Here is a 19,521-nt window from a genome sequence, read left to right as displayed (position 1 = left end):
CAGTCAACTCAGTCGTTCCCTCTCCACGCTCTCCCTCATTCTGCCGATTGGCCAATCTTTTTCGAGGTCAAACATTTCTCGCTGCTTTCTTTAAGATCTTGCCCAGGTTATTTCATCTGTCGGTCCAAGTTCTTGCGATTTTGGTGTGACTGCGGATTCTCTCTCCGATTCTTCACCACATTGAATTGGTCTCGATGCATTTTGAAGTATTCTTTATCGGCATTGACATCTTTCGCGTCAGGCTTCTGAACTCTAGACTCTGACTGACTGGGCGTGCTCTCTGGCTTTGGGGAGTTCGACGACATGATGCTCTGTGAAGGGAGCGATATGTACCGATGGCTGATGACGACTATTGTCAAAGGAGTCTGGGTACAGGAGATACTGTCTGTATATATTGAGGGGTGTATGTGTATGCAGTGTACTCTTTTTGCAAGCTGCCGTTTAGATACTAAGATCGCACACTGACCTCAAACGGTTCACAGTCACTATAGGATGCCTAGTTGTCATGCGCGAGTCATCTTCGTGGTCATCGTTGGCTCGTGGCAGTATGCAAATCTACACAAGCTATCTTTCTGCTATTGATATTGTCACGCTCCGTTGGATTACTCACTGACTACCGACAGACCCAAACTCCATCCTCGGCATCGCCCACCTCCGGTCCGCGCCGATCGACTCTCTACGCTGTACAGTGCCGTTTGTAAATGGCCCTAGACTGGGAGGCACATCTTCCGACTTCGTTCCCCAGCTGCTTTCCTGCGGACCTAAAGTCAACTCCAGGACACCGCCTTCCAAGAAGAAGCTGTGTTGGATCCAATTCCTCGTGTAAGGTGCCCCGTTGAGTGTAGCAGATTGGATGTAGATATTCTTGTAAGCCGGATCAAAGTTGACATTCCGAATCGTCGCTGTGTTGCCCGTCTGGCCATTTTTGATGGAGATGGATTCGAAGAATGGCGGTATAATGAAGTATACATCCTGTCCAGCATTAGGGAAGAAGCCCATCATCACGAAAGCCTCGAACGAGCCCATGGCGCCGCTATCGTCATTGCCCGGAATGCCGACTACGGTATCGTTGAACAATGAGGGTATGTATTGGTGGGCGCGCTCAGCGGAAAGAGCAGGACGGCCGGCGTAGTGGTATAGGAACACGTTGAGGAAGGCTTGTTCGTCGCCGAGGTATAGAACGCCGGACTCATGCAGCCAGTTCATGCGTTCGACGAAGCGCTCGCGGCCACCGAGGGTCTGAATGAGAGTGGCCATATCTCCCGGAGCGAAGAAAGTGTACAGCCAAACAGGACCTTCGTATGTCTCGCCACCTGCGGGGTTTAGGTAGCAACCAGTGAAATTAAGTAGTGGTGAGCAGAAGATTGGATCTTGAGAACCCCACGTGCCGTTGAGGAATCGTGGCTGCAAGAAGCCTTCAAAGCCGGTATCAGTGCCGTTGATGATGCTTCGTTGGTCGGCCTTGAACATGTTTTGCCAGTTACCGGAGCGTTCGAGGTATTTCAGATAGTCGGCTGTGTTGCCAAGTTCACGGGCTAGCAGAGCGATTACAAAATCGTTGTAAGCGTATTCGACGGTTCGGGATATGGAGCGTGTCTCTGTACCTACGCCTTCGATATCAAGGTTCTCGGTGGGTATGTAGCCCAACTCCTTCCACGATACGAGACCACCGCGACCTAGTCAGTTGTTAGTCGAGGACTAATCTCCGCCCGAGCTTTGCAATTTTACCTTCAATGTCCCAGTTGGGCGGTTCAACTTCTGCATCCTTCACGAGCGCCTCATATGCTAATGCCCAGTCGATACCAGCGGTGATGTTCTTCAAATATGCGTCCGTGATCACGATATCAGCGTTTGAGCCGCCTTGGGTGAATCCTTTGCAGAAGCTCATTCGGCAGTCCGGCAACCATCCTTCGTGACGATAGATGTCGAGCAGACTTCTTATCATGAGTGTTTGGCTGTGAGGATCCAATATCGTGATCAGGGGATGAATCGATCTGAAACTGTCCCAAATACAGTAGTAGGAGTCGTAGTACGGTTCGTCAGACTCCCAAAGAGGGTTCTCGCCCGTGTAGTCCTGTGGGCTGATCATGGATCTATACACGCCACTCCAGAAAGCCTTGAGGAAGACCAGGTCGACACCGCCGTCTTCAACCGTGATGACGTCTAGCTTGGAGCGCCATGCAGCCTCCGCAGCCGCGACGACATCATCAAATGCCCACGAGGGTATCTCACGCTCAGCATTCGCGCAGGCCTGGTCCTCGCTCACGAAACTCATTCCAACTCTCGCAAGGATCTGATTTCCCTGGGTGGGCTTCTCAAATTGTACCCATCCACCTGCTGGTGTGGAGACGGGCGATTGCCGCACATCGCCGGGAACGACGTTCAGACTTGTCGCCCTGTTTGTCGCACGCGTGTTTTGCCATACGCCAGCATCTTTGATCTTTGCACCATCAAAGTCGAGGCAAAAATGTGACCTGTACGTTCCGATTCCGAACGATGGCGAGAACACTCCGCTACCAGTCATACGCCCGGTTTCGGCATCCACGGTGATGTTCGCTTCGCTCCTCGTGTTCGGTAGATCTGTTAGATCAAGCAAAACGTGTGGACTCAGCGTCGTGTTCGGCGTCGTCGGCGTTTCGGGAAAGGTGATACGATATAGAGCCGTGCGGTTCGTGACCGTCGATTCAGTCCTGATGTTGTCCTTCAGAGTGATATCGAAGTAGCCAGGTCTGGCATGAACAGTCCCAGGTATACGTTCGACAGCTCGTTGTGACTTGAAGTACAGGCATCCGTTGACGTCGTCATTTGCACACCCCGCTTGCGCGAAGATTGGGAAATTGCCAAGTGACGGCGAGCCACCAGTTCCCGAGTCGTGCATGTGACTGAATCCGTAAATAGGTTCTGAGTCGTTAGAAGAGAATCCTCCTTGGTTCTCGCCTATCACGTCGGGCCCCGCTTTGGCCATCCCTAGCAGCTGTCAGTAGGCGCTGATTTGTGTCTGAAAGATAATCTCATACCGAATGGCAATGTCGCGCCGGGAAATACATGCCCTGTAGGTGGTCAGCCGGTTATCGTCGTTCTTCAGCAACATCAGGATCGTACCTCCATTGATCGTCCCGATGAGAGGATCGACATATTGATATCCGCTTTTCTGTGGTTGCGAGGAATTGTACTGCGCGCTCGTAGATGTTACGAATACACCTATCAATAGAGCTGACGCCTGCTTCACGGAAGGAATGCCCATGATCATAGCTGGACTGGAACACTCTTGGTGAATGCAGCCAAGGTAAACATCGACTTTGCAAGTTGTTCATCGCGCTTCCCCACACGAACTATTTATCCCTTCCATTTCATCACGCTTGGCAGTGACGCGATGCTCCAAGACCATGCTACCTGCCGCATAAGCAATTCAGGTAGCATTCTTGAGTCCTCTTGTACCGTCCATCATCTCCCAGCAGGGCGATAGTCTGGCTCTAAATCGCTGGTGTTGCGGTGATATGCATGATTACAGCCGACTGCATGTGGCTGCGGGGTAACGTCGACGGTAGATCCATGCTGTACTAAATTGGAGCCGTGACCTCCGGTTGGTGGTGCAAGTGGGATACGGGGTGTCTTTGAACGAAGCGATGAGCCGGGGCTTGAAGTGGGACGTTTGATATTAGCCTTGCGCATGTATCTCGGCACATTGTAACGCGTGTTGGAGGCACAGCCGGCAAAGACGACGTGCTGTCAAGGCTGACTGCAACCCGAATTTTTCACTTGGATTAGTCAAAGAAGAAAAACGAACGCGTAATGATCGGATTGAGAGGAATCCTGATAATTAGATAGCGACGTCCGTGAGCAACAGCTGTCTTGGTGTTGCACCTCGTCGGGAAATTAGGAAACTTAGACCGAGTGCCGCTAAACCTAACTCGCGCTCCACGTGAGATGATGTACGTCATCCTAGGCCCTTATGTTCGATTTCACCTCCAACTTTGCTCCAACCTTGGAGTTCTTCCATGTCCGCTCTGGATCGAACATCTCCAACTTGGAATGCCACAATGAACGCACCAATGAATGCGGCACTTCAAATTAAGCGAAGCTCCAATACGATTCCGCGATCCAACACAACCTTGGAAGAGCTGGGACACATGTCGCTGGCCATCTGTGTACGTGTAGTGCGAGGAAGCTTCTTGTCGAATACAGACGCGTCGAAGATTGGTGGATTCAGACAAACAGAGACACAACACTGTCGCATTTGATGTGAGGTAAGAACATTTGGGAGCACGATTAATCGCCGAGTGCTCGCTGGTTAGCCACCCGACTTAGCACCAATGACGCCTCGGCTCAGCGCTGTGAGAATATCGCCAATCGCCAGATGACATTGTAACGCTGTCGCTAAGTCTGGTTACGCAATCTGCTGGCTGTTGTTAGCAGCTGTAGATTTGTTGCTCGAACCACATTTCACCTAAACGCTGTGGACACTGAGAACGTTGCGATCGTTGAAGCAGTCTCGGCAATAAGACACGACTCCTCAAGGACACACCGGAGCGGTCCCAATCAAAAGTCTCAATCATACTCCATGGCCGAACATCACCAGCCGGTACTGAAGGAGAAGGTAGTGCCGATGTTTGCAAGGAGTATTCCTAGGCAAACCCTAACCTGGAGACAGGCGAACATATTGCTATAGCTTGATATGGCCTTCGAAGCTCAATTCCGCGCTGCATAGCTATGCTCGGATGTGTTGAAGCATTCTAGCGCTGCCCAGGCAGACTGTAGCCGTATTGCTGAATACATCACCGCTACTCGCTTGAGGATGTAGACATGGTCATAGAATCAGCCACGTCTCCCAGGCAAAAATGGTATATTTGTGTAAGAGGTGAATGGGCAAAAAGAAAGAGTTTATGACAAAAACATACAACAGCGGGGATTCGCTAGTGGTCACCCACCTAACTACTAATCCGCCGGTATCTTGCTTAAGTACCGCTGAGCGAACGGGAAGCGCTGATTTCAAGATCCTGTGGTCGTATGTGGGAGAACGAAAAGGTAGATTGGTCATCAAGCCGATCTGAACGAAGCTTGGAATTGGGCTTGGCAAGATCTTCACCACGCTTCTAGCCTTGTACACGCCGTTTCCTTGATGCTACGACATAGCAAACTCCGACAATACTGTAATGTAGTATTGGTAAAACGCAAACATTTGTCAAGTTCGGACTTGCGCCCTTCCCGTGCCTCCATAATCCATCCTCATCACACTCCGACCTTCACCGCCACCAATTGATTTGACCTCTTCCCCCTCCCTAAAACACGAACCAACAGTTGCATAACTCTCAGGGCTCGGAATCACATCCGAGATCCCAAGACTGTGGGGTACAAGGATGAAAGCGACTACGCGAAACACATCTGACACGCGGCGACTTTATGCCAGCAGGGCAGTATTTGCGAACCTCGGGATGCGAGCCAACCAAGCTAGCAATTGAGACGATGATCGTGTGGCTTGGAAGCCTGGGAAGTAAGGGTCGTGTGATTGGGGACGAGGCTTGTTTATGCGATGGCGATGACGGGATATGGCGGCTAGGTGCTGATAAACAGTCAGTGCAGTAGTATAGGAAGGAGAGGTGTGAACGCTGCGTCTGAGGGTAGTTCTTTCTTCTAATCCGTCGCGGAGTCGTTATTCCATATTTTGTTTTGCGATATGGAGTTGCAATCCAGACAGCTGATGCCCGGTCCTGAGCGCAACGATACTCAGGCGCCTCTTCTCCTTGGTATATGTGGGGGTTTGACACTCTTTGCGGTCCTCCTACTCTCTGCAAGACTCTGGTCGAGGGTGCGGCCTTTCTGGAATCTTCACATGGATGATTGGACGGCTGTTGCAGCGACGGTAGGTGGACATGTACCCCGAGTTGTTGCAAAGCTGACGTCGAATGTCTACAGATCCTTGCGATAGCAAAATATGTCATCGTCTGCGTAGCATGTTCCTACGGCTTCGGCCAGCGGACAAAATATGTCTCTGCAGGCTCGCGTCTCGCCGCCATGCGACTCATCTTCTATTGCCAAGCTCTCTGGAACTTCTCCATCGGACTTGTCAAAATCTCAGTCGCCCTCCTCTTGCTCCGCATCAAGCAGACACGTGCCTGGCGCATCTTCCTCTCCTGTACGATCGTACTACTCATCTTAACCACTATAACCTCGACCCTGTTTCAGTTTCTGCAATGCCGGCCGTTCAGCATATACTGGGATCCCAGCATCTTCTTGACGCGCAAAGTGGAGTGCTTGCCACAAGAAGCCATTGTTGGGAACATCGTTGCGGCAAGCGCGGTGCATATCTCGACCGATCTCATATTCTCGCTGATACCGATAACCTTTATCCGGAAACTACAGCGACCGCGTGGCGAAAAGATCTTCCTTGGTATTCTGATGGGCCTTGGACTGTTCGCTTCATCCTTCGCCATTCTGCGTACTGTCAAGGCCAGTATGATACCCGCTGGTGGTGACGTCTTTCGAATGACGGTGGCGCCTACATTGTGGTCGATGCTGGAACTCGAGCTTGCGTTGATCGCTGCTACGATACCGACGCTCAAGGGTAGTAAGTGACGCACATGTGCGAACAATATACTATATGAATTCTGACACCTACTTTAGTTATGCAGCGGAGCCTCGTAAGGACCGGTCACTACTTCTACGATGAGAAGACCGAGACTCAAGTGCGAAACCGGCTTGTAGACCTGGGATTTCTGGGTCCGAACAGCGACGAGTTTTTAGAGATGGGGCAGAAGTTGTCGAAGCCAAACATGGCTGATGAAGTTGTGACGTTCGGGAGCGGGCCGAAGTCACAGAAAGCGAAGGAGGAGTACAGCATGTCGGTCGATGAGCTTACTCTGGTTGAGAGTGAGGGCCACGTGACAACCCGGGACTTGCGGGCATTCGGGCCTTGAAGATGCGCTCAAGATGGAGGAAGCTACCCATTTAAGCGCCCAAGCTCATCGTCGCAGGCCAGAGGTCCCACCGCGTAGTCGCTGATCCAACCGCTATGTAGGCGACGCCTGGTGGTGGAACAATGACACCAAATCTACTCACGTTTGGCCATCTGCAGGATGATGGCGAGCGCACGGCACGGAATTACTGAATGCCTTCTCGAGCATATCATGCCCAACACAAGAGCCGAGTCTGAGATCGATCGAGCCGGGTGATGAGCCTTTGGTGTTGTTGTGCGAAGTATGAAGTCGGGCGGCCAGAGAAGGAAAGCGTATATGATTATAGGATTGCGTATGAAAGAACGAGACGTGATGTGGAAGATTTTGGTTATGCGAGAAAGCTGTAATATTATTATACCTAACCAGATTATGCGCGCATAGAAAGCAAGGGTATCTCTTACTCGGACACAAGACTTCGGCACCCAACTCATTCCTTCTTCAGGACATCAACGATCCACTGACAGGCGTCCTTTGCTTCGACCAGCCCGTACGGCATGGTCAGAACGAAGCAGTGCATTTGCTTCTCCCAATGAACCCACTCGCCTATGACACCGTGTTCCTCGCACTTCTTGCGGAAAATGACGCCGTCTGGGCTCAGCACATCGTATCCAGCAGTTATTCCGTGCACCTTGATGCCCTTCTTGGCAAGTAGTGAGATGTCGCCGTTGATGGGCGAAATGCGGCGATCGGCGGCATCCCAGTCCCCTTGCCATGCTTTCGCTGTCGCCCTGATGATCTTGGGTGTGAGGAGAGGGTCTCGAGGTGCCACTTTATCGATATCGGAGTTTTGGCGAGTTAAATCGGTCGATGGGCATACGTTCATTATGGCGACGGGGTGTGGAAGCTGCTTGATCTCTACTCCTTCGTTCTCGCTATCCTCCCGCAGGGCCTCCAGTACCAGACACAAAGCGATGTTTGCTCCCGAGGAGTCGCCCGCCAGTATAACTTTTTCTCCAGCCTCTTCCGCTTCGGCCATCAAAGCCCGGTAGGTTTTTTGGCATACAGGGAAAGACTTGTGCGCGGGGTCGTTGGGGGCAAGAGGTGTCGACACAATCGATATGGATGTGTCAAACATTTCTTTGGCTAGCTTCGCGCATATCTTGTAATGCTGTGGAGAAGGCGGTTCCTGCCAACTACCACCAGCGAAGTAGTATATCCGCTTCTTCGAGCTCTTCTCTGCCTTGTTGGGTGGTACGACATCGTATATGTGTATGTCGCATACGGTTCGTTCGTGGAGGGTACACTGGGAGAGGTTCGATTTGCTGGGCTTGAGTCGGATTGAGCCGCCCTCGTGGTCGGCTTGACGGTTGCTGATGCGAACGCGCATTAGTCGTACCAGAGACTGTACCACAGCCATGAGGAAGGTGCGATCATCGCGATGCGTGAGCTGTATCGAGGAGCCGGTCTTGGCAGTGGTGCTGGTCGTTGTAGCCCCTGTCATGGTGGTGATGTTGATAACGGTTGCTGTAGACACAAAGACGGAGGAAGCTCCGTGGCAAGGACTGGAGGAATGTTGGACGCGTGGGAATAAGCACGCTTGGCTGGATGCATTTTGGGGCGCAAAGAAAGAGGAGCGAGCATCGTCGATTACGGGGCCTCAGCAAGCCCACGCGCGCAGGGCGACTCGTTCTCTAGTAAAAAGACGGGATATCAGGGCTTTAATGACGTCGTGACCCAACCTTTAGGCCTGATAGAGAAGACCCTGACTAAAAGCGGAACGATGTGAACGCTTCCGAGAGTGGGTCGATCTGGAGGTGCTTGCCAAATGTCTTGGGCATCACGCAAGAAGGCGTTGCGCGTGCAGACTTCTGCTTGCAAAAAGCAAGATGACGCAGCCATGGGTCTCGCGTGCCGACTGTTCCATGCCAAGCCTGAATTTCTTGGGCAACACCAGGACCGTGCCACCCAGCCTCAAATGCGTCTTGCGTCTTGCGTCTTCTGAGTCTTGCCAACCGTTGTGCGCTCTTTATGATGATCTTCTTGAATTCAGGACAACAATGCGTCCAAAAAAACGCTCGCACCTGCAACTATGTCGTCAGATGAGGAAAGTTTAGACGGACTGCTCAAAACACGGAAGATGCCATGCAACCACTGCTATCGTCCGCATAGCGCACAAAAAAGACCTTTGGTTCTAGATCTAGTTTTCGATGTTGAAGTATGGTGATGCCAATGCAAATGGTGGCTGAACGCATCCTCCTACATGTCCTTGCCTGACGCGCAAGCTTGCATGAGGAGCATCCAAAACACCTGGGCGGAAGTCTTGGTCGTACCGCTGAGTGGCTGTGCAGTAGGCGGAGAGTGTGATAAGAAGCAAGTTCCGCTCCGCCAGGGTTACAAGTTGCGTCCGTCGGCGCCAACTCCGTCTTGGGTGCTCTTGTCGCCTTGGTATCACATTCATGGGTTCTTCTCATTGGCGACACTTCATCGCGAGGCCTTGGCCTACGTGCTTCGACCATTAACAAACAAATGAGCTGATTAGGGAAACGACCAAGGGAACCCTTAAAGGCTATCGTTGCCGTTGAGCCACATGTGGCAGCTGATCCACCACCTACTCACAAGCAGATCATAGCCTATTCCAGCGCTCCTCAGACGTCGATGGCTCCGCAACTGTCCCTTACGGATGACGAAATCAAGAAATTTATTGACGACCTCGATCATGACAAGGATGGCAATGTTGATTACTGGGAGCTGGAACGCAAGCTGGATCAAGTGCACAAAGAGATAGCACCGAAAGCGCAACCACACAACCTCCACCATGGATCTCGGGGCGATGAGGCTCGACATGAGTTTCTCAGGGGTGTCATTGGAACACGAGACGACCACATCAATCGAGAAACCTTCGCAAAGACTGTCAAGACATGGGACATACCGTCCTTGGAGCAAGACCGGAAAGAAGCAAAAGACGAGGACGACTACCTGAAGCAAGTGCCCATTCACCGACGTGCGCGTGCTTACTGGGCTGTCAAGGGCCCTGAGATAATGTTCCTTGGTCTGGTGTTGGCCTTGATGATAGGGTTTGGTGTCTGGCAGTTTGTCAAGTACCTTACCTTCGATCAGTATACACCTGCGTTCGGATGGGGAGCTGTCTTATCCAAGACATGCGCCGGCGTGTTGTACCCAACCTTCTTCTTTCTAATCCTCTCCATGTCACGGTGGCTGTCGACGTTCCTGCGCCGCTTCTACTTCATCTCCAGGTTCATCAACTGGGACTTGTCGCAGAGTTTCCACATCAAGATGTCCATCGTTGCATTGGTGTTTGCGACGCTACATGCTATTGGTCATCTTAGCGGCTCTTTCGTCTTTGGAAGTAAGCCCAATCGACAGGACGCAGTTGCCAATGTCATCGGACAGGACGCTGTGCCACGTTCATACACTGACTACCTTCGATCATTACCAGGGTGGACTGGTCTCACATCTCTCGGCCTGTTCTACCTCCTCGCATTGATGAGCATGCCCCAGATACGAAAGTGGAGCTACGAGGTCTTCCAATTAGCTCATCTGCTCATGTTCCCCATCATTGGCTTCATGATGGCTCACGGCACCGCCCATCTTCTGCAGTGGCCCATGTTCGGCTACTGGCTCGCTTTTCCGACCCTCATGGTTCTGTGCGAACGTCTGTGGCGTCTGATCCTAAGCTTCCGCCCTATCCTCGCGGATCTTGAATTACTAGATGACGAGACCGTTGCAATTACTGCGCAAGTACCTAAGACTCGCCCGTGGGACTACAAAGCTGGCCAATATGTGTTTGTGCAGGTTCCGCAGCTATCCCGATTCCAGTGGCATCCATTCACCGTCTCAACTTGCATCAACAACACCATGCAAGTTCACATCAAAGCAGACGGCGACTGGACAAACCAACTACGCGATCTAGCTAAAGAAGGAGGACGAAAGACTATCAAGATCGGTCTTGATGGGCCATTCGGTGCACCAGCTCAGCGGTTCTACGACTTTGAGTATAGCATGGTCTTTGGGTAAGTAATCGCTTTATTTCTGTGGGGGCTTTGCTAACATATCATAGTGCCGGTATTGGAATAACGCCTTTCTCCGGTGTACTCACCGATCTCCAACATCACGAGCTCGAGCGTGTCAAGTCCGCAAACGACTCCCCAGCATCACCCGACGAAACTCCCAATGAGCCTTCGCCGTACACGAACCATCGTCGAGTCGACCTACATTGGATGGTCCGCGACAAGAACAACCTCCTGTGGTTTTCCGATCTTCTCAACGAAGTCTTCCGTCAGAAACCAAACAGCGAAGATCTCGACATCCGCATCAACACCTACGTGACTCAGAAGCGCAAGCAAATCTCCCAACACGTATTCCGTTGGTTGCTCGAAAAGCATCGAACGGATGACCATCCGCAATCGCCCATCACTGGTCTTGTCAACCCGACTCATTTCGGACGTCCGGACATTCGGGGCATTATGGAAGCACACTACAACGATATGAGCAAGGTACTGGCAGATCGTTTGAACGAGAAAGATGGCAGTAAAGATGATGAGATCAAGATTGGAGTTTTCTTCTGCGGCCCGCCTGTCATCGGCCAACAGATTGCCGATCAGTGTAGCATGCTGAGTGCGAGGGCGAGGAACGAGGGTAGGAAGCTTGAGTATAGGTTCATGATTGAGGTGTTTGGTTAGCCCTGGAGGATACCTGCTACTCGTAATACATTTTTTTTCACTTCCCAATATATGATCTAAAACCTACGATTACTTGACAATCATACGAATGAGTTGGTCGGTTGCAATAACGATACGAGGCATTTTGTCAATTGCCGTTTCTCGTGCATGTGTCAATATGCAATGGATTGGGCACGTGCCCAGGCGCTAAACCGCGTCACTAAAGCCGACGTGTCGGAACCGTCGTCATTCACCGACCGGAACGCTTTCACTCAACCACCAAAGGCACCTCCTCTTTGTTCAACCCTCATAGTTGGAAGCACAGCGCGCTACACAGCCCAGTCCGCATTTCAAGAACGCTACTTCACCACCAAAATTACGACGCTCCGCAACCCAAACCCACCCCGCGCACACGAGCGACCCCCTCACCTCTGCCCGTACACCCCCGCTTCCAACCGATACACAACATGGCGTCCTCAGCCTCAAAGCGCCTGTTCAAGGAATACCGCATGCTCTCAAATGACCCACCAGAAGGCATAACCGCCGGTCCCGTCAGCGAAGACGACATGTTCGTGTGGGAAGCGCTGATCCAAGGCCCAGAAGGCACACCCTTTGAAGGCGGCGTCTTCCCCGCAGAGCTACGGTTCCCGAAAGACTACCCGCTTGCGCCGCCAAAGATGAAGTTTATGACGGAGATGTGGCATCCAAATGGTATGTTTGACTATAGGACAAGGTTCCGATCCTTGCTGAGACGCTTTCGTGTTCCAACGTGATAACCATGGGTTATGAAAGGCTTGAGCTGACAGAACCAACAGTATACCCCAACGGCGAAGTCTGTATATCCATCCTCCACGCCCCCGGCGAAGACCCCATGCACTACGAACAAGCCTCGGAACGATGGTCACCCATACAAAGCGTCGAGAAGATCCTGATAAGCGTCATGAGCATGTTGGCGGAGCCGAACGATGAGAGTCCAGCAAATGTGGATGCGGCGCGTATGTGGAGAGAGAAGCGCGACGAGTATGAAAAGATTGTACGGACAAATGTTAGGAAGAGTCTGGGGCTGTGATGCATTTGACATGAGAATGGAAATCACGAATAACGGATGCATAGCGTAACAGGAGTCTTTTCGGTGCTGGGTATTTGTTAGCTAATATTCATAGAAAGACATGATGAATCTATCAGAATGAATACACTACAAGCGACAAGGTTCATGTGATGCTACAAGGTTGAGCTTGTATCGCTGGCGAAAGTCCAGGCCACGCTATTCCAGCCATACGAACACCAAAAGCACACAATCAGTCCAATCTACCATACCGGCTGTCCAGCCGTCCTACCATTCATTAACTTCAGACAATCTCCAAACCAGAGACCTCCCCATACCCATTATACGCCACGCCCCGGAAGTTCCACTTCGGACACTTCTCCTGCACATTACCGCTCTTATCCGTGGCCCGACTGTATATCACAACATCTTTGCCCTTCTCAGCCTTTACCCTTGCCTTCCATAATGCCCACGCCCATTTGAGCTCAACGTCTTTGGCATCATCGCCCTCATAGGCCTTCATCAACTCTGCCTCTTTCCATGTTGCTCCTCCATCGACACTGACTTCAACCTTGACGATGGGTCCATCCGCACCACTGGGTAGAGCGTAGCCCTTGACTTCAATCGTCCCATCTGCATCTCGTTGCACAGTGCTACCTGATTTCGGGATTCCGATGACGCTGTTAACGGGCATGTCTTGTAGTGCATCGACCTTGCCCCAATACTCTTCTGCCTTTTCTTTCGAATCGGCCTCTGGAGGTAAGACTTTGTAGTCGTGCTGCTGGTAGTAGCTTTGACTCTCGCTCAGCTGAACGGAGATGGAATCAAGCCATTTGACGCTTCTCGCTCCAGCGATACCAGGAGTGACGACACGGACAGGAGCTCCATGGTTTGGCGGAAGCGGCTTGTCGTTCATTTGCAGGGCGAGTAAAATCGAGCTCTCCCGATCCATGGCTCGTGATAGTGGGATGCTGGCACCGTAGAACTCGTCTTCTTGTGTGGGCGTCTGGTAGCACGAGAATGCCACATGCGCTTCGCTGAGCTTATTCTCCTCGACCTTGACATCAGCCTTCTCCAAGACATCTTTGAGAAGAGGTCCGGTCCATTTGCAGTTCATGACTGCACCATCAAACCAGTCGATTCCAGACACCTCCTTCAACTTTGTACGCATAGTGTGACGGCGATTTCCGGCACATTGTAGTGCGCATATTACGGTATGCTGAGGAAGTGCTTGGAGGTCTGAGATGGAAAGAGAGAGTTCATTGTTGACGAGTCCTGTGACGGAGACTTTGTGTGTGCTCGCATCGATGTGGGGGATGGGGCCGTGGTTACGGTCGTAGCCGTCTTTGGTGATGAAGCTGTACACTGTGTTAGCATTGTGACTGTGTGTAGATCTTGAAACCCGTCTGTGGGTACACTGGATCCACGGGCGATGAGCGACTGAGCCCGCTTTCAGGACGCCGTGCGTGAAACGACTGGTCCCCTCCCGGCGCCTCTCTTCGTCTTTCTCCAGTCCAATCTCCTTCACCCTCACCCTCACATACAATAAACACTAGACATACCTTTGAACCAGCTTCTCAAGCTCCGGCTCGCGATTCAGCGGCTCTTCAACCGAATACTCAAGCTTCTACCGCACCGTCAGCCCTGCCATACCAACACGAATAAACATATCGACATAGTCTACCGCATTAGGAAACCCATATAAAAATCCGGGGGCGTACCTGGATCATTGTCGTCGATGCTGATTTGGCGGATATGGCGTGATTGAGGCTAATGGAAGAAAAGGTGGCGGGGCACACAGGCTATAAGGCACAAAAGCGGGGGCGGGGTAAGAGCGAAGTAAGAGCGACGAGGCTGTTTGCTGGGCCACACGATGCATGTGACTTGGACAGGTGCGTCGGTGTAGAGCGGATAGGTGCGGCTCTTTGCTGTCTTTTGTGGAGGAACAGTACGGCTGGGGCAATGAGGATGGATTGTATGGGCACGCTGTTTGCGTTGCTGCATGACGTTTGTTCAACAATATATTACGACATCTCTGCTTCGATGACCTCGATCTACTGGCTACACACGATTTCCAACGGGAAGTATTTTGATCAGGGTAGTCTTCAAGTTGGTGTACATCTACGTTGCCTGACTAGCAGAGACGCAGCCTTTATTCGCACAGTGCTATGATACATACTACAGCTTACACAAACGGCTTCTCAACTACAGAGCTGGCTCTGACGCCTGAGTCTCTTATGCATGACCTTCTCATTGGGACTTCTGAACAGTCTCCTTGATGTAGCGCACATATGCCGGCATCAGCGGCTTACCCTCCTTGTCCTTGGACATGTCGTCCAACGACCGTACACCCTCCATCAAGACTTCCTCTGCTCTAGTTTCGAACGACTGCGCCTCTTCTGACATGGGCATTTCAGCGCCGAGCACTTTGCGAGACGTCTTAAGAGCGTTCCACACGATAAGTGTCTCGAGAAGGTCGTAGCAGTGGTCGGTGACATGGGCCAGGAGCTTGGTGGTGTTTACGAAACCAGCAGCTCTGGCGTCAGAGTTCCTAGACGTAGCGTCTAGTGAAGTCTGAGATAACTTGTCAGTAATTGTTCGTCTGTAGGCAGATGTTGGGGGAAACATACCATGTATCCGCTCTGCTGTAGCGCGTGGACCAGACGATTAGAAAGTTTCTTGACCTCCTCTTTGTCTCCACCGTATTTGTCTGCGAGTACAGCAGCCATTTCTGTCGGCAGCGCAACCACAGATGGCCTCCCTCTGTAGTCGCCTTCTGCAAACTTGTCCATTGCCACGTGCGGTCTCTTGCCTCCACAGTGCTCCCCGTCCTCCATGAGCTCCACCACTTGCTTCGCTAGTTTGTGTGCCTTGATTGTATCGTCCTGTGCCCAGTCGGCCATAGCCGCTTTGTCGTGCACAGTCCTCAGCACCTGACGCAAAACACCGTAATTGCTCAGCTTGACGCCCGTTTCCTTTGCTCTTTGCAACGCCTTCAGAACAAGATGCTGCATACCGGCCAGGTTCAACTTCCTCACAACGAGCTCCTGCCACTGCCAGTGGATCTTGATCCCAGCCTCTTGGAAGCCCTCCAAGCATCTAACAACATTCTCCCAGTCCTCCTTGGTTTCGCTCCTGTTTACAATCGCTTTGAGCCGCTTGAAACGATTCGGTAGCTTGTTCCGGTCGATGTGTTCAAGAGGCAGGGTGACCTCTCCCAAGGTAATCTCTATAGGCTCGGCTTCGAGTTTTGCGCGGCTTTCTTGCGAATATACGAGCTTCTCTTGCTCTTTTGTCAAGTGGCTGGGGAGGAGGACTTGGGAGTTGAACGTCGATAAGAGCGTGGATAGTTCGGGAGAAGACGGTGGGAGGAAATTGGGGAGAGCGCCTGATGTTCGCATTAATAGAGTGCACATTGGAAGGCGATTCGGGAGTGATGCGGACCTCTTGGGCTCACCGAAGTGCGCGAGAATGCGCGTCTTGAGCCATTGGTGTAGAGACAGACGTTGTCTGATCGCAGCAATGCCGATTGGCAGCCCCGCCGTATTGAGTACATGTTATAGTGTGTGCTGATGGCCTTGGTCGCATGGCGCGGGCAAAGTCCAGAAATTTGGCGCAAACGCGTCAAACGCGCCAAGCCATGTCGGCGGAACTTTCTCTTCCTCCGACAAGGCAGGGCAGCCACGACTCCAGCCTCAGGTGACACAGCCACATCGCGGTCCCCTCTTTTCTAGCAAGCGAAATGTTGGCCCCTAGGAGGACCAACCGCTACAGCTGGCTCTTCCCCAGAGCGAAGAAAAACACCAAAATGGACAACGAGCAAGCCACCTTCTGGCTTAGTCAGTTCATCGGGAAGAACTTGCGCATACATGCCAGCGATGGACGAGTGTTTGGAGGCCAGATGAAATGTACAGACAAGGTAGGTCATGACGTGTGGGGAATCGGGCTGTATTGACTTGGTACAGGACCGTAATGTCATTCTTGCGCTGGCTCACGAGTACCGCGCGCCATCAGCGGAGACGATTCGCAAGGCTGTAGAAGAGTCGGGGAATCCATCTGCGTCTGTCTCTTGGAACAGCCGCTACGTCGGACTAATTGTTGTCCCCGGCCAGCATATCACGAAGATCGAATTTGAGGAGAGTACGTTTGCGGGCCAGAAGAGCGCGGTGACACTTTGAAAGAGTTGCTGGTGCCGACTATGGATTTGTATCTCGAGACGCGCGCGCTCACTGCGAGTTGCGGGCAGCGTGCGTATGGCGCCATGCCTGGAGTCACTTTTGGAGCGGGCGCAAGCCAAGTGCGAAATGTGTTTGGACCAGTCATATTGTGAGTATTGCATTTCGAGTGCTGTAACAGGGTCCGTGCTGACTATTATAGGCAATGACAGTGGCAGAAGTGAAGGTGAACTGGTCGCCGCGGTGTGGTAGCGAGCAGTGACCCGTAATGCTATTGTCCAATTCCAGCAATAGCAGATTGAAAACTGTGCTGTTGAAGACTACGAGCAACTCCTTACTCACCTTTTGATCTCTTATTTGTATCTCTGGGGCCTACATTATCCTCTTTCTAACAACAACACGACCGCACAACACTTCAACTTCCTCGGTACCATGCATACATCCTGCAACAGCCCGACGAGGGAGGGCTCGTATGCCTCAAAGCTCTTCCAGCAGTCATTAATCACGACCAAGGTGACCGAGCCTGAAGTACACAATCCTTCCAGAACCACACGACCTTCCTTCGAAAACCTGTCGAAGACCACCAAGTCTAGAAAGCGACTACCGAAAACCCATCTCGAGATCCTCGGCGCTCTTTCCTCTCACACCACACCAGCCGCCCATCAGGCCGCCGTCTCAGCGTCACCCTTGCTTTCTCTCCCAGGCGAAATCCGCAACATGATCTATACCTACGCTCTCACTTCGGAAACAAAACCCCTAGCCTACGACAAGTAGCACGGTCGATTCAACATTTTGAAATTGGTGCCGGGTTACTGGGAGCCTGCCAAATGGTTTCGCGCGAAACCATGTACATGCCGTTGACACTGAACACCCTTGTGTTCCCTTCTTCAATTGGGAGTAGTAAAACGGAGCTGAAGATGCTGGGCTGTATGGGAAAAACCATCCGATCAGGGTATGCATTCAACTGGCATGGTAACTTGAAGTTCGAATTTATCTGGAGCGACAAGCGCACATCTATATCAATTCCGCCTCGATAACGCTCTCCACCGCTCTCGGATGCCGACTAATGTCCACAATCCTGAACCATGCTTCTTTCAATAACCTCGCCCAATGCTCATCCGTCCTCTCCATTCCACTCGTACAGTTCATGAGCTGCAGATCAAGTGTCGTCATCAAGTTCGTCGCACCCTTCTTCGGCAAAACGACCTCGTAGATCAAGAGCTTGGAGTATCCCCGCTTGAACGCTGCGGCGACTTGGGAGAACATTCGCACGCAGTCAGCGTCAGGCCAGTCATGCGGTACGGCGTGGAAGAAGTAGGCGCGCGCATGCAATTGGGGTTGTGGGGTGAAGAAGTCGTAAGCCTGCTTCACGATCCTATTGTCCAAGTCTTCGATCGGCATCGCAACGACTTCTGGGGTATCTTGCAGGATCAATACATCGGCAGGCAAATCGGGATGCTTGTCAAGCAGACGCGAAGTATCGAGGCCGTGAGCGCCACCAATGTCCACGAACAACGGCTTCCCTGTTTCTATTTCTGCGCCATTGACGATTCGGCTGGTGTCGTACACATCGGTCCAGTCCATCTTGTGGTTTCGCAATGCGGTCATCAGGCCCATGAAACTACTTCCCTTGCCCTGTGGATCCGCTGCGCAAGTGGCGAAGAAGTCTGTCCCGTTGGTCATGTCGCGGTAGTTGTCGAGCTGGGTCAGGTCGATGGGTTCGCGGTAGTTGTACTTTCTGAGAAAGCCTGGGAGGTTGCATCCGGTCGGGATGGTATGGTCGATGCTAGAGATGACTTAGCTAGATGTCTTCAAGTGTAAAACGAAGGTTCTGGTTGTACGCACCCACATTTTGTAATCTGGTCGGTATGTGATACCGTGTCGCCGAGAGAAAGCGAGTAGGGTGTAGGCTTCCAGGTATCGACGTCTGTCTCCTCCAAAACATAAAGAGCGGCAATGTGTCTCAGAAACCTCCCTATAGCCCGCAGATCAGCATTATAAACAGTCTTCTGGGCAACATAAACTCACGCAATAAGTTCGGCTCAGCCTTCGTATTAGCCCATTCAAGTAGCTGATCTAAGTGTACTGGCGCACCAGGGTTCTTCTTGTCGGCTTCCATCCATTTCTTCCAGATGCCGAGGTCAAGGATAGTCTGGACACCAGCTATAAGCACAGGTGTCTCGAAAGAGAGTCTCCAGCCTTGCTCGAATGGCGTTTCAAGGCGAGTTAGTAAACGACGCGCTGCTTCTTTGGCTTCAAAGCGCTCGGCGTCTGTGTAGAATTGTGAGGGGTGGATTGCATCTAGCACACTGATGGTAGATGTCATGATGTGTACGTTAGGTGGAATTCAGTTTCCTCTATGAGAAGGTAGGCTTGACTAACTGGAAAAAGACGGGTAGTGGACAGTACTTAAGGAAGCTCGACATGATTCATGCTCCTCTGTTATTTCCTACACATTCGCAAGTTTACGACTCTCCAGGTCCACTTCCCAACGCATCCCAGTCATCCCACGGGATGTCGCCTACCACGGACGGCAATAACACCTTGGCAGATGTGGGGGTACTCAGGGAACTGATCCTTAGCGTACGTTGATGCATGCCCATGACTCGTTTGGGAACACTGTTACGACTGTTATTGCTGGGGTTCGCCTTATCTTGCAGGTCGTAATATCAGCGGCTCAAGTGGGATGATTTTGACTGTCGTGGGCATCAAGTTGCCTCCAGCTGTGA

At 51.8% G+C, this 19,521-nt stretch overlaps 9 protein-coding genes across 9 annotated transcripts; 4 read left to right on the top strand and 5 right to left on the bottom strand.

The window, feature by feature from the left end:
* Positions 1 to 535: 535 nt before the first annotated feature.
* BKA58DRAFT_26575 (glycosyl hydrolase family 92-domain-containing protein) lies at positions 536 to 3,347 on the bottom strand. The gene is made up of 4 exons (XM_046166781.1): positions 3,103 to 3,347; positions 3,018 to 3,050; positions 1,729 to 2,967; positions 536 to 1,676 (listed from the first exon to the last, which is right to left on the bottom strand). The coding sequence occupies exons 1-4, from the start codon at positions 3,248 to 3,250 to the stop codon at positions 607 to 609; spliced, it is 2,490 nt and encodes an 829-aa protein (XP_046031777.1). The 5' UTR covers positions 3,251 to 3,347; the 3' UTR covers positions 536 to 606.
* Positions 3,348 to 5,674: 2,327 nt separating this feature from the next.
* Positions 5,675 to 7,291, top strand: BKA58DRAFT_416759 (uncharacterized protein; the record flags this gene model as incomplete). The annotated part of the gene is made up of 3 exons (XM_046172604.1): positions 5,675 to 5,860; positions 5,914 to 6,565; positions 6,622 to 7,291. 3 exons carry the CDS (start codon positions 5,675 to 5,677, stop codon positions 6,912 to 6,914), a joined length of 1,131 nt encoding a protein of 376 aa, XP_046031776.1. The 3' UTR covers positions 6,915 to 7,291.
* A 2-nt stretch (positions 7,292 to 7,293) lies between these two features.
* Positions 7,294 to 8,751, bottom strand: BKA58DRAFT_374083 (alpha/beta hydrolase fold-domain-containing protein). Its single transcript, XM_046169288.1, has one exon. It carries the CDS (start codon positions 8,392 to 8,394, stop codon positions 7,381 to 7,383), a length of 1,014 nt encoding a protein of 337 aa, XP_046031775.1. The 5' UTR covers positions 8,395 to 8,751; the 3' UTR covers positions 7,294 to 7,380.
* A 797-nt stretch (positions 8,752 to 9,548) lies between these two features.
* On the top strand, positions 9,549 to 11,593 carry BKA58DRAFT_434647 (FAD-binding domain-containing protein; the record flags this gene model as incomplete). The annotated part of the gene is made up of 2 exons (XM_046173280.1): positions 9,549 to 10,924; positions 10,972 to 11,593. The coding sequence occupies 2 exons, from the start codon at positions 9,549 to 9,551 to the stop codon at positions 11,591 to 11,593; spliced, it is 1,998 nt and encodes a 665-aa protein (XP_046031774.1).
* Positions 11,594 to 11,823: 230 nt separating this feature from the next.
* On the top strand, positions 11,824 to 12,781 carry BKA58DRAFT_26467 (ubiquitin-conjugating enzyme/RWD-like protein). Its single transcript, XM_046166779.1, has 2 exons — positions 11,824 to 12,283; positions 12,388 to 12,781. Exons 1-2 carry the CDS (start codon positions 12,040 to 12,042, stop codon positions 12,639 to 12,641), a joined length of 498 nt encoding a protein of 165 aa, XP_046031773.1. The 5' UTR covers positions 11,824 to 12,039; the 3' UTR covers positions 12,642 to 12,781.
* On the bottom strand, positions 12,763 to 14,461 carry BKA58DRAFT_374080 (sulfite oxidase-like protein). Its single transcript, XM_046169287.1, has 3 exons — positions 14,339 to 14,461; positions 14,180 to 14,244; positions 12,763 to 13,975 (listed from the first exon to the last, which is right to left on the bottom strand). The coding sequence occupies exons 1-3, from the start codon at positions 14,345 to 14,347 to the stop codon at positions 12,922 to 12,924; spliced, it is 1,128 nt and encodes a 375-aa protein (XP_046031772.1). The 5' UTR covers positions 14,348 to 14,461; the 3' UTR covers positions 12,763 to 12,921.
* Positions 14,462 to 16,308, bottom strand: BKA58DRAFT_464788 (uncharacterized protein). Its single transcript, XM_046174935.1, has 3 exons — positions 16,062 to 16,308; positions 15,248 to 16,005; positions 14,462 to 15,191 (listed from the first exon to the last, which is right to left on the bottom strand). Exons 1-3 carry the CDS (start codon positions 16,171 to 16,173, stop codon positions 14,868 to 14,870), a joined length of 1,194 nt encoding a protein of 397 aa, XP_046031771.1. The 5' UTR covers positions 16,174 to 16,308; the 3' UTR covers positions 14,462 to 14,867.
* A 117-nt stretch (positions 16,309 to 16,425) lies between these two features.
* BKA58DRAFT_434643 (uncharacterized protein) lies at positions 16,426 to 16,795 on the top strand (the record flags this gene model as incomplete). The annotated part of the gene is made up of 2 exons (XM_046173279.1): positions 16,426 to 16,536; positions 16,583 to 16,795. 2 exons carry the CDS (start codon positions 16,426 to 16,428, stop codon positions 16,793 to 16,795), a joined length of 324 nt encoding a protein of 107 aa, XP_046031770.1.
* An 891-nt stretch (positions 16,796 to 17,686) lies between these two features.
* BKA58DRAFT_26502 (S-adenosyl-L-methionine-dependent methyltransferase) lies at positions 17,687 to 19,433 on the bottom strand. The gene is made up of 3 exons (XM_046166780.1): positions 18,821 to 19,433; positions 18,638 to 18,767; positions 17,687 to 18,578 (listed from the first exon to the last, which is right to left on the bottom strand). Exons 1-3 carry the CDS (start codon positions 19,116 to 19,118, stop codon positions 17,807 to 17,809), a joined length of 1,200 nt encoding a protein of 399 aa, XP_046031769.1. The 5' UTR covers positions 19,119 to 19,433; the 3' UTR covers positions 17,687 to 17,806.
* Between the last annotated feature and the right edge of the window lie 88 nt (positions 19,434 to 19,521).

Source organism: Alternaria rosae (genome assembly GCF_020736505.1).
Source record: "Alternaria rosae strain MPI-PUGE-AT-0040 chromosome Unknown BKA58scaffold_1, whole genome shotgun sequence".
Classification (NCBI taxonomy): domain Eukaryota; kingdom Fungi; phylum Ascomycota; class Dothideomycetes; order Pleosporales; family Pleosporaceae; genus Alternaria; species Alternaria rosae.
This window is presented reverse-complemented; position numbering and strand designations above follow the sequence as displayed.